Source organism: Spermophilus citellus (assembly GCF_964194105.1).
Source record: "Spermophilus citellus genome assembly, chromosome: 10".
Taxonomy (NCBI): domain Eukaryota; kingdom Metazoa; phylum Chordata; class Mammalia; order Rodentia; family Sciuridae; genus Spermophilus; species Spermophilus citellus.
In genome coordinates, this window is record NC_138197.1 from 28,852,833 (window position 1) to 28,864,968 (window position 12,136).

The following is a 12,136-nucleotide window of genomic DNA, read 5'->3' on the forward strand; positions in this document are numbered from 1 at the left end:
GAGCAAATTATCTGCTCTCACCTAAACTTTGTAGGAATGATATAAAAATTACACGTTTAAATTTTTGTAGCATACTAAGTTCAATATCTCAGACCTTGAGAGACGTATTCAGAAATATGTGATGTTGACAAGTTTATTAAACTTGTTTTGGGCCCATCTTTTCCAACACATTTTGTAGAGTGTAGAATATAGCATCTCTGAGAGCCCATGGTGTTCTCAGGTATTAACTTTGTAATTGTGAGAACTCGATTACCTTGTTTGCACTAAAGAGAAGGTGAAAATTGGAAGCTCTATAACTTGGGGATGGCAAACATCATAGCCAGGAGGCAGCACTGTAGGTAAAGAGTTGGAGAAGATGCTAAGGAGGACGCTAGAGGACCACAGATTTGGGGGGAAGTGAGGGTGAAGAAGTAAGGTTTAAAGGGTGACTCACTGTTAAAGGGCTTTGTGTTTATAGATTCAGAAAGTGCCCAACATTTTTTTTCTGAATTAAATCCAATCTCACACTAGGGGAAAAAAAAGAAAATTAGCTGTTAGTATGTTATGTGGTTGTTTAGGAAGAACTTTCAACAGGCAAGATTCTAACACATTAGACTATGTTACCGTTGGGAAGAGACTCGCTTCTCTAGCAATTATTATAAATGGGATAAATACGTACCTAGATATATCTGACCAGGGGATCTCACACTTAATGGCAGGAGAATTGACTAAATAATTTCTGGAGGGTTCTTTGACCCTGTTCTCCAAAACTGAGATATGAACTCAGAGCTTCCTGATTTTTGTGGTGCCAGTAGAGATGAGATGCTGCCATCTAGTGGTTACTCTGCCAAATAACATTTAACTGCCTAGTCACTGACCTTACTAGGAAAACTCCTCAATAATGTATTTGTCTTTGTCCTTGGACCAAGTAGACCCAAACAGTAAAGCCACTCAGTTTGCAAATGACATTAATTTATGTATTGAACTAAAGTATTCTTTTGAGAAGAATATAAAAGTAGGTAGTACAGCACTGAAATGTGAGAATCAGAGTTTGCCTATACCATCCATGGGTCAACCACGTAGAGGCACCACAGAGAACTTGATCTGTGTGCTTTAATGGGTAGGTTTAGGTCCAAGTGCTAGAATGTACAGGGAGGGAGGGAGATTATAGATCCACGTACAAATCCATTTTCTAACACTCAACATTGTCCACATAGGCAGAAGTTTCCTGTCATTGGAAGCATCCATATATAGGCTAGAGTACGTCGTAAAAAAGCTGAAGGTGGCATTTAAAGAAGGAAAATGGATAACTGTAAAAGACAATCTCTAAGTCTATCATCCTAGACTTTGAGTTCCTTGAAGGCAGGTTCTTGTGTGTCCTATGTTTAGCATGGTCTGGTACATAGCAGATATTAACAGTATTTTCAATGAATATGTTCACTTACAATTTCTGTAGAGGAAGAAAACTAAACCAAATAAGTTAGACAAGAAGGGAAAGAAAGAACAGCCCTGACATTTAGAAACTAGATAAACACAGCTAAGCCATGTTTTTCTGTTGAATACAAACTCTCATTAAAAATAAACCCCAAACAAGGTTACTCTTAAGACCACAAGAAAATGAGACAAAGCAAAGCCACTTCATAATTTTGTCTAAACACAAATAAAAATAAAGTCACTGTGCCAGTGACAAAGCACCGAACACCCCTTTTCTCAGCCAAAATGAATGGCTGCTTTTCCCTTACCAATCACAGCCTATCCTCATCTAGCCTTCTTTCCCTACAGAGAAGATTTATAGACAAACCAAACCACAGAACTGTTCCTGTTTTCTGACAGCATCCAATCTAGAGTGAAATCCTGATTCTTCAGATTTCCCCTCCAAACACAAAACCAAAGCTCAAATCCTACCAGAAGTTCTAATACCCTTTTTCTGGAACACTCCCCACAGCTCACCCATACTGTGTTCTTCTTTGCTGCAGTGAACAAGAACTTAACTCAGAGTTGCTCCTTTAGTTGAAATGCATTGACCAAGTAAATGCTAAGGAGGGGGGAAGTATGCCCCTATTCAAAGCACAATATGATTCCCATGTGAATCCTAGCTTTGTGAGGGTTGTTTTAGAAATGGAATGCTTCCTGAAAGAGGAGGGTCCGAACATATTAATACCGCAAATCTTAATGGAGGCTTGTCCAGGCATTCTCCTAAACACTTCCAGACAGTACTTTATCTCATTTTCACACAACCCTCTGAGTAGGTGCTATTACTATCATCCCAACTTTACAGAAGCACCAAGAGATTCAGTAACTTCCCCAAGGTCAAATATCTGGTAAGTGGTGAAGCCAGGGATCAACCTGGACATCTCTGACTGCACAGCCATGCTTCAATAAATGGCATTTTCAAGGAAGAAGGGAGGAAAGTGTGTGTCCTTGGGTTGGGAGGGTCGAAAGGGATGAGCAAAGGCAGACAAAATGAACCCCTGGATCTAACAAGCACTCGATTCTCTTATAAGTTACACAGGTGTTCACACCCTTCTCCTCTCCACACACGGATGCCTTAAAGCTAACCCCCTAGGACCAGGTGCAGGGGTTCAGGGCAAGACATTTTGATGGCTTTGACTGCAGTCCTAAGTTGTAATGACAAAAATGCTCCAACCTGCCTTTACCAATAGGTTGTTTCTCTCATCATCCCAAAGCCTGACATGGCACAGATGGGTGTGGCCAAGGGGATAAACCATCCTTCATCTAATTAACACCCAGGACTCTTCCCATCTCCACATTCAAATGTCACTTCATGAGGGAGTCTTCCCTAGTTCCCTAGGGTAGGCTAAATCCCTTTGCCTCAGGCTCTTGTGAACTTCCCCTTGATAAAGCTTGTCGCTTTCTCACCAGTAGGTCCTCCCCACTAGACTTGGAAGTCCCATAAGAGTAGAGGCCATATTTGACTTGTTCACTGCCTGGAGCAACATGTACAGGAACCCAGAATGGTGAACTCGAAGGGGAGTAGAGGTGCTAATTAGTGGCAAAGTTTCAAGGAGAATCAGGTCAATCCCCTTTCCTTTCTACTCCAAGCCATTATTTCTTTCTTAATACATTTTCCTGACCCAAACTCAAAAGTCACCCTCAGTCGGGTCAGATGTTACTTAGAAAAATCTAATTGTGCTCTATCAGGTCTTTTTAACAAGAGTGTGGTCTTCCATGAATTTTACCTTCCCTCCTCTGGTGAGCTGTCCAAGGTTACACTGAGTCAAACAGCAAAGTCAGAAATAAAATTTAGAGGCCAGGCACAGTGGTGCATGACTGTAATTCCAGAGGCTCAGGAGGCAGAGGCAAGAGTACTACAAGTTCAAAGCCAGCCTCAGCAACTTAGTGAGGCTCTGAGAAATTTAGTGAGACCCTGTTTCAAAAATAAAAAGGGCTGGAGATGTTGCTCAGTGATTAAGCACCCCTGGGCTCAATCTCTGGTACCCAAAAACAAATAAAATTCAGATTATTTGGTTCTAAAATTGGTGCTTGTGGAGGAAATATGCCTGAACACTGATTTTCTGAGAGTGTTCATCAAACACAGGTTTATAGCTCATGTGATAGCACATGCCTGCAGTAGTCCCAGATACTCGGGAGGCTAAGACAGGAGGATCACTTGAGCCCAGCAATTTGAGGCCAGCCTGGCAACACAGTGAGACTTCATATCAGAAGAAAACAAAATTAAACAAAAAACTGCTGCATGTTTGCAGGTATTACAATAATACCTGAAGCTTCCATGTTATCTGAGACACTTCACAGCATAACAAGCCTTTCAGGAAAAAAATGTATGTTTTAAACAGAACCAGTCTGGATTTATAATTGATATGGCAAAAATGATTTTAATTAGATTTTGTACTGTGGTTTGACAGTGAAGTCTGTTTAAGCCACAGAGTAAGAAGTAGCCTAGTGTCTAACCTCTTGGGAGAGGGTACAGCAAAGCTAAGAAGCTGCAGGAAACACTAATGTCTCTGGCATAAAACCCATGTTCCAATCTCATGAGAAGCCATTTAAAAATGAATAAGGCCAATACTAAGCTCTTAGATACGTAGCCACACAGCAAAAGAGTTCAACTGAAAGCCAAGTTCTCAGCCTGCAGTACTGAAGAATGACAGCCAAGCAATTAAAGTTGAGAAAATGGATTACGTAACCTTACAGCAGAAAACTTAGATCAGCGATAGGAAGGAACTCACTGCCTGGGTGTTAGGAATAACTAGGCATCTTTTTACCTGTGATGGATCAAGCACAGTTCAGTATAGGAAGGGGCAGGGGAAAGAGACAGACTACATGAGCTCTCAAAACCACTTTCATCTCAGTGTCTGAAGATATGAGACATAAACTACTTTGGAAAAGGTGAAGGTGAAAAGATGAATTTTTCCCCAGATATTTAGGGCTCACCTCTTCTTGTATAGATGACTCATAGAAACTAGGCAGTCCCCAAGTAATTGTGTACTTCATACTTGCTTGAAATGTTCATTTCTTCTATCATGTTATACCAAGCAACATCATAAAATTGAGCTTTCAGTTGAGCTTTTTTGCCATGTGGCGATGTATCTAAGAACTCAGCATTGGCCTTATTCATTTTTAAATGGCTTCTCATGAGATAGGAACATGGGTTTTAAGTCAAAGATACAGGGAAGTGAGGCAGGCTACTTCATCAAAACTCTTTCTGCATATAGTGCAAAGAGATAGAAGTAAGTTAAATGACTTTATTCAAGTTTCTAATAATATATATATATATATATATATATTTTTTTTTTTTTTTTGCCAGGTGTAGTGGTGTACACCTGTAGTCCCAGTCACTTGAAAGAGATGGGAAATCACTTAAGCCCAGGAGTTTGAGGTCAGTCTGGGCAACATAGTGAGACCCTGTCTCTCGTTCTCCCTCTCTCTCTGGTTCCCCTCCCCACATAATGGGAATTGAATGCAAGGCCTCATATGCACTGGGCAAGCACTGTACCACTGACCTATGGGCTGGCTTCAAACTTATGATTATCCTGCCTCAGACTCCAGAGTAGCCAGGATTATAGGCATGAACCAGCACACTTGAATGTGCCAATACTTTTGCTTCTCCTTTCTTTGCTATTTTTCATATCTTTTATTTTTCTCTTTTACCATAAAAAGAAAATAAATTTCATCAAGAACTGACTTTTTGTTTTAAGCAAAAGAAATGAACTGGGCTGGGGATGTGGCTCAAGCGGTAACGCGCTCACCTGGCATGCGTGGGGCACTGGGTTCGATCCTCAGCACTACATAAAAATAAAATAAAGATGTTGTGTCCACCAAAAAACTGAAAAATAAATATTTAAAAAATTCTCTCTCTCTCTCTCTCTCTCTCTCTCTCTCTCTCTCTCTCTCTCTCTCTCTTTAAAAACAAACAAAAAAAAAGAAATGAACTGGCCAAATTATATTGTCATATTATATTTATGTGTATGTGTATGTACTAATATGTAACAACAAACCCACCATTATGTACAACTACAATTACCAATAAAAAAATGTGTACAGAAAAAGAAAACAAAACAGAAAATACTTCCCCAACGAGAGAAAAATGTGGGAGCTAAAATGGTTGGGGTCATTAGAGGATTGTTTCTTATGTTATTCCTGGCAACTTGGGAGGTGACCTCAACGACCTGAATGTACTAGCAACAAATTTGTAAAGATGTCATACTTTTCGCCATCAATGAAAGCTTGAGTGACTTTTCATCACAATGAGTCTTAGTAACTAGTTCAAATTTATGCACATTTGAGACATGATATTTAGCAAGTGGAAAACTAGACTGTGTCCACTGGCAAACCTCAATCATTCTGTCCTCATTTCTCTCAGCTCTAAAATGAGGATATCCTTTGAGATCTTCCTTTTTTGCCAATCAAAGCTTACAGATTAAATGGAATGTTTTTACTTTTGTCACGGACATACTGGGAGTGGTTGGAGGTTAGAAGGGCTGTAGGAAGTGTACTCCTTGGATGACTACAGGCACCCCACCCCCAGAACTGCTCCTCTGAGCCAGGAGAGCACCCACAAAGGAAAGGACAGCTACTGGTTCCCAGCCTTGATCTGTTTTGGAATTCTCAACAGCATAGATTGAGTAAATTATTTTCTCCACAGGTTATTGATTAACTGTGGCTCATGGTATTTCAAACTAAGAACGAGGGACATTCCCCTTCAGCAATTGTGGTACGTAGGAGCCTACAGGCAAAAAACTCCTTGGGAGTCCATTAAGTTAGAGCTGAAAACTTGCGCTTAAATAATGCAAGGTGGAGATGAGAAACAGAGATTGAAGAAACAAATATATGACATACACAGACAACCAAAACCTACTACAGAAAGCTTTAATCACCAAATGTAAAAACAACATATCCATATATTTAAAATAGTTCCAAATCATCACTATCAACAGTCCAGAAATGAAATGATGTACTAATACAAAACCTTCCTGTTTGTTAACTAAAAGATTCATGGAATTTTTTTTTTTTATATAAACACATTTATTTGTACCCTGAGGCTGGTATCACCAAAGTGAAAAACAGGAAAGTCACTACTAGCTGGAATTTATCCAATGAAGAGTTTTAAAAACCTTTTGTCATTAACCTGGAATAGCTTCTCCTTACTCTCCTAACCCACACTATGTAATGACCAGAGGAAATGATGGCAAACAAATATGTCCAGCCTGATTTCTCAACCAATCATATGACTTTCATCTTCACTTACTGACTAAAACAAAGAAATAAAATTTTAACTTTGATGAACTTTATCATATTTTAAAATACATATCAAAATCAGGGGTTTTCTTTTAAATAAAAGGGGAGTTGGCAGCACATTCTCACATGAGAATAGTACAGTACTTTCTTATAATGTTTGCTGCAGTGTACATTATACTTACCTCACATAAACCAAGCAGGCTCAAAGTTCGCACAAGTATGCTTGAAAATACTTAACTCTGGGCTCTTAGTCACCCCGAGATAAGATCTACACATGTCTAAAATAAAAATAACTCCCCAATACTTTAGCAGTTATTCAAGTGCAGAGACAGGTATGCATGTTAAGTTGGGTAGGGAGAGGAGAGATGGCCATGTTGAAAATGTTTCAACATTTTTTATAAGTAAATAAATAAACAGAATAGAAAGATTTTGAAAATCTGAATTTCTAATATCTCTGACATTGGTTTTTCTGGATTAGTCTAGAGACATGGTATGCTACCTCTCCATGGCAGCTTAGTGGCTTTATCTCCAGTGACTTTTCCATGATGCTCTTTGCATGTTTTTAAAATAGGTTCTTTCCATATATTCACGGCACTTCATCTAAACCAGCAGCAAACGTGCATATTTGAGTCAGGAAATCTTTGTTGCTGCTTTGTTTCAACGTATTATGTACACAATTTCCTGTGCACTACTTATTTTCTTATCACTGCACAATTATATATATTCTGGGCTCTAATGCAAATCTGCTGATATATTGCACTTAAAGAATTACCATCCCTGATCATATATTATACTTTTATTATTTCTAGATGCCCCCCAATTAAAATGATTAGAGAGAAAAATACAGGCATGGATACTTACTGAAAGTTAAGTTGAGTTCAGAAACACTTAGCCTCACTGGGTGAGGATAATGGAGAGAGAATTCAGTATTATGAAGTTAGAAAAAGGTTTTCCGGGAAAGGCTTGGCACAGCTGTTCTCCTTTTCAGGAAGAATCATGGAAAAAATCAATGTTGGAAAGACTCTCAACAATCATGGGCAATTCCTCATCCTATACTTGAACTGCACGACATCCTACCAAGTTGTTGTCTAGCTTCTGCTAGAACACGGACAGGAAGGAAGCTGATCCAATACTACATATTCTTCCTTACAACAGAACAGCAAAATAGATGGAACAGGTAAACCAACTACCATTAAATAACAATCATTAATTGTATCTAACTTTTCAAGAGGGTTAGGAGGTTGTCAAGTGCTATTTAAAAGGATAAACTAGATTTTTTTCCAAGCATCCCACTTCTGCAATCATTCAAAATGGAGAGATACCTCTTAGAAATGTGAATTTTAGGAATCACTGTTGAAAAGCTATGTGTGTTGTAGTAGGGTCGATAAAAACATCTTAGAGGTGATCACTGGAGGGACTGTAACACAAAGGGGAAAGAAATGTTTTAAACAATAAGTAAAAGCTGCACTTTGAAGATGTGGTAAAAACCTTGTATAGCAAGTCTTGGTTCAAGAACTCAAGAGCCCTGGTGGATGGACTGTGGACTGATTACGGTCTGCAGCTATTGTCAATTCATGTGCAGGAGACAGAAGAAAATAACATGAGTAAGTCAGAGACTGCAGCCTGTATCCTAAGGTAACTAGAAGCAGAGCACTGTCTTGGTTTTCTCCTTCTGGCGTGTCTGATAACACTGCAAATAATGTTTTGTTTCTTATTTCTATCAAAGTGCCCAGACTGTTTCAGGATTTTAATTATCCCCTTCAGAATTCCAAAAAACCAACATGTCAATTGCTAAATAGTAATACCAAAATTCAATTTATAAAGGATCAGTTCCTCTACAGGGACATATATGTCTATATTTTTATTTTTTGAACATAGATGAATAAGTCCATTTGTACTAAAATCATTTATCCTGATCACACATATGTAAACTTTAAAGACTGTATGACCATGGTAACTGAGACTCAGCTAATTCAATCTGGAATGGTATCTCTCATTCTGTGTGTTAAAATGGCAATGGTATTAATTTTTAACAAGACTATGGGTAACAGACAAAAACAACACAACAAAAAACCAACCTTATAGTCAGTATGTCTTTTTACATGGAGGCCACTTTTTTTTTTTCATATCTGTTTCAAAAGTATCAGATATTTAACATTTAGTGGCTAGATGACAGGAGAGCAAATCTTCCTGCAAGAAAGAACAAAACTTCTTGACCACTGAGATTTGGAAGTGAAATCAATGAAAGTCTATCAAGTACTCAGGATAGATTTGGTTGGCATCAAAAACCACAAAGATCTTTGGATTCCAGGTATCATCCACACAGCTGTCATATAAATTCACATAGCTCCCGTCTTTGGAAGGAGGTCGCATGTATTTGGAGTCTCCGTTTATGTAATCTCCAATTAGCACTCGAGCAAGAAACATAGATTTATATGTTCTAAATAGATGCCGCTGTTGCAAGCTGACACCATGAATTTGGAATGTGTTTCCATGCTTTATGTCATCTTTGCAGAAGCGACTGGAGTAAGCAGCATCTCTAGCAAAATAGGTTCCTTGAACAAAAAGGACCAAAAAGAGCCAAGATTACTCCTAAGAATATACTAAACATAAACAAAAACATTCTAATTGTCAGGAGAATAGACTCATGGAATTGTATAACAAAAATAGATGTGGAATTTCCTCATCTGCAGATCCTTAAGGAAAGAATAGAAATCCATCTGTTGGGGACAGCTGCAGTGCAGACTGCCAGAGGCATAGATTTATTGGTATACGCCAGACCTTGCCAATACCCTCCTCCACTCCCACTAAACTGCAGATACCAGACTTCTGTTTTCAAAAAGTCTTGCAAAGAAGCCCAGTAAATAAAACTGTTCTGTGATTAAAAGTGTGGCAGGACCTGAATTTTTATCATGTGGACCTTCTTCCCACTTTTATTTCTTTCTACTAAGACTCCTCCCTCAGCTAAGCTCTGGAGATGACATAGAAAACTTCAAGTAACAGAGATGAGTTCAAACCCCAAGAAACCATACTTCTAGATACATGGTTATAATCCAATAACAATTCTGGAAATAACAGAACTTTATGTCCAGAAAAAGATTTCTGAGAGTACAAAGCTATTGCTACAGTTTCGATATTAAAAGTTCCCCAAAGGCAATGTGTTGAAGGCTTAGTTCCCAGCTTGATGCAAAGAGGCAGAACTTAGTGGGAGGTCTTAGGTCACTGAGGGAATACTCTCAAAGGGAACTGTGAAAGTATAAGCCAAAACACCTTTCCTCTTTTTAAGTTGTCTCAGGTATTTTGTTATAGTAACATAAAGCTGACTAACATAGCTGTTCCTGTCAGAATACTTTATAACAATTTGACCAGTTCAATTTCTAAACATGAAAACTCAACAGAAGCTGACTCTTTAGAAAAGGTAGACAGTAAAAATTATCATTAAGGCAATACTTACTCTAAACATTTTTGGAATTACAAAGTGTCATATTTACTTAATATCAATGGATTTGTGTTAAGATTTTTCTGACCCTCTTACAGTTCAATAAATGAGATGGACTTTTCTGTAGGTTTTTTAAATTAATTTACTTTTTCAAAATGTAGCATATCTTAATCCTACATCATAATTCTTTTGCTGAAGTAAGGTACAGAGTAAAGACTAGAAAAATAAATATCCATCCCTGACCTTTTCCCCTCATCTTTCCTTAATTTGCTTGAGTTGTGGCATAAACTAGAGAATTTAGATTTTCATAACATTAGAAATAAGATAAAGTTTCCCCAATTACTCCTTATTGCCCATTAATATTCTCACCTATTATTTTGTAAAAAATAAAATAAAAATAAAATCACTAGTACCTATACTGGTGCATAATATAATTAACTTATTTTATCACTCTATCTATCTATCTATCTATCTATCTATCTATCTATCTATCTTTTCCATAAAGCAATTTAGTGTGTAGGCTTATACATATAAAAGACTATACCTGGATGTTACATATAATGCAAAAATTCTTCAACATGGACATGATGCCCCGTATGAATAACTAGAACTTGGGGAGTTATTTAATTTGACAGAAGTGTAAGAGTCTTACTTCATCCTGTGCACGTAAGAATTGACTTATCTGCAGCTCAGAAACTCTGAGGATGTGCCTGAACATCCAGGACAGTAACTTTTAACTACTACTGAATTACATAACTGTCAATTATCTCTAAAGAAGAGAGAGAATCCTAGAACTAAATTTGGACCTGGAATTCTGATAATTACCTTTCCCAAAGAGAGCACCATGTATACCATTTATTCTCCAATCAAAATTATGAATGCAAATTGCTTCCACAAATTCATTGCTGGTACCATGAAATAGCATTTGTTCATTAATCTGAGGGACACCTCTTTTTTTCTTGAGCTGAGCCTTTTTCCTAAAAACACAATACACATAAGGACACAAAAGCACACACAGAAACAGACCATAAGTAGCATTTAGTAATTTTTTAAAGAACAATGTTCAACAGAAAGGCTAAGACAAAAAAATACATCTTTAATATAAATCCTAAGTAGACAAAGCAGTTTTCGAAAAGACATAATTTCCAATGCTCTTGGACACTTAAATCATCTCCTCAAAAATTATTAATTAAATTGAGCTTAAAGGTTGAAAATTATACCAAAAGCGGCTGTAGATGTAGTGCAGTGTTAGAATGCTCACCTAGCACGTGCAAAACCCTGAGTTTGATCCCAGCATTCCCCTTCCCCGGCCCACTACCAAAAAACCAAGAAAAAAATTTTTAAAAAAATTTCCCCCAAAATATAGATATCTAGACTATGCTTCATCATAGTAAAGGTAATTGATAGCTTAAACCAGCTAAGCTTTATAGATGCCTATAAATGAGATTATAAATAATTAAATACAAAGCTCACAGGGTCATTAGACAGCGAATTCTTTGAGCTGGGGCACATCTTTCTATCTCCAGAGATTAGAATATATTAGTTGAATTGATGTGAATTGGGGATATTATGGATGGAAGGAACATTAAGTCATCAAGTTTAACTTTCTTTCAAACAGACACATCTTTATTTATTTATTTATTTTGGTACTGGGGATTGAACCCAGGGTGCTCTGCCACTGAGCTACATGCCTAGCCTTTTTTGTATTTTACTTTAAGGCACGGTCTCACTAAATTGCTGGGTCTGGCCTCAAATTTGTGATCTTGCTGCCTCAGTCTCCCCCGCCCATCCCTGTCCTTGGGATTGTAAACATGTACCACCACACCCAGCTCTTCCAACAGGCACATCTCTTTTAACACATAAGAAGACATTCAATATAGAACGAATTGTAACTGAAAAGACAAAAACTAAATGCCCCGAATTCTTTCACAGAAAAATGAATATATAATTATATATTTACATATCAAAGTTAAGAGTAATAAACCAGACTGACGTGCATTAACA

The 12,136-nt window shown here is 37.7% G+C and overlaps 2 protein-coding genes across 7 annotated transcripts in view; both read right to left on the bottom strand.

The window, feature by feature from the left end:
* Window positions 1-12,136, bottom strand: part of CRACR2A (calcium release activated channel regulator 2A) — a 215,298-nt gene that overhangs the window by 194,904 nt on the left and 8,258 nt on the right. The gene's annotated exons all lie outside the window — the stretch shown is intronic.
* The window catches only part of PARP11 (poly(ADP-ribose) polymerase family member 11), a 56,258-nt gene continuing 50,430 nt past the window's right edge, over window positions 6,309-12,136 (bottom strand). For 5 of the 6 annotated variants that reach the window (XM_081310361.1, XM_081310363.1, XM_081310362.1 and 2 more), the window contains 2 exons: window positions 10,958-11,109; window positions 6,309-9,248 (listed from right to left, as the gene is read on the bottom strand). In XM_081310361.1, the coding sequence (XP_081166487.1) occupies window positions 8,932-9,248; window positions 10,958-11,109 (469 nt within the window). In that variant the 3' untranslated portion in view covers window positions 6,309-8,931. The remainder of the gene's footprint in view (window positions 9,249-10,957; window positions 11,110-12,136) is intronic. The other variant, XR_014024122.1, reaches the window with a different exon arrangement.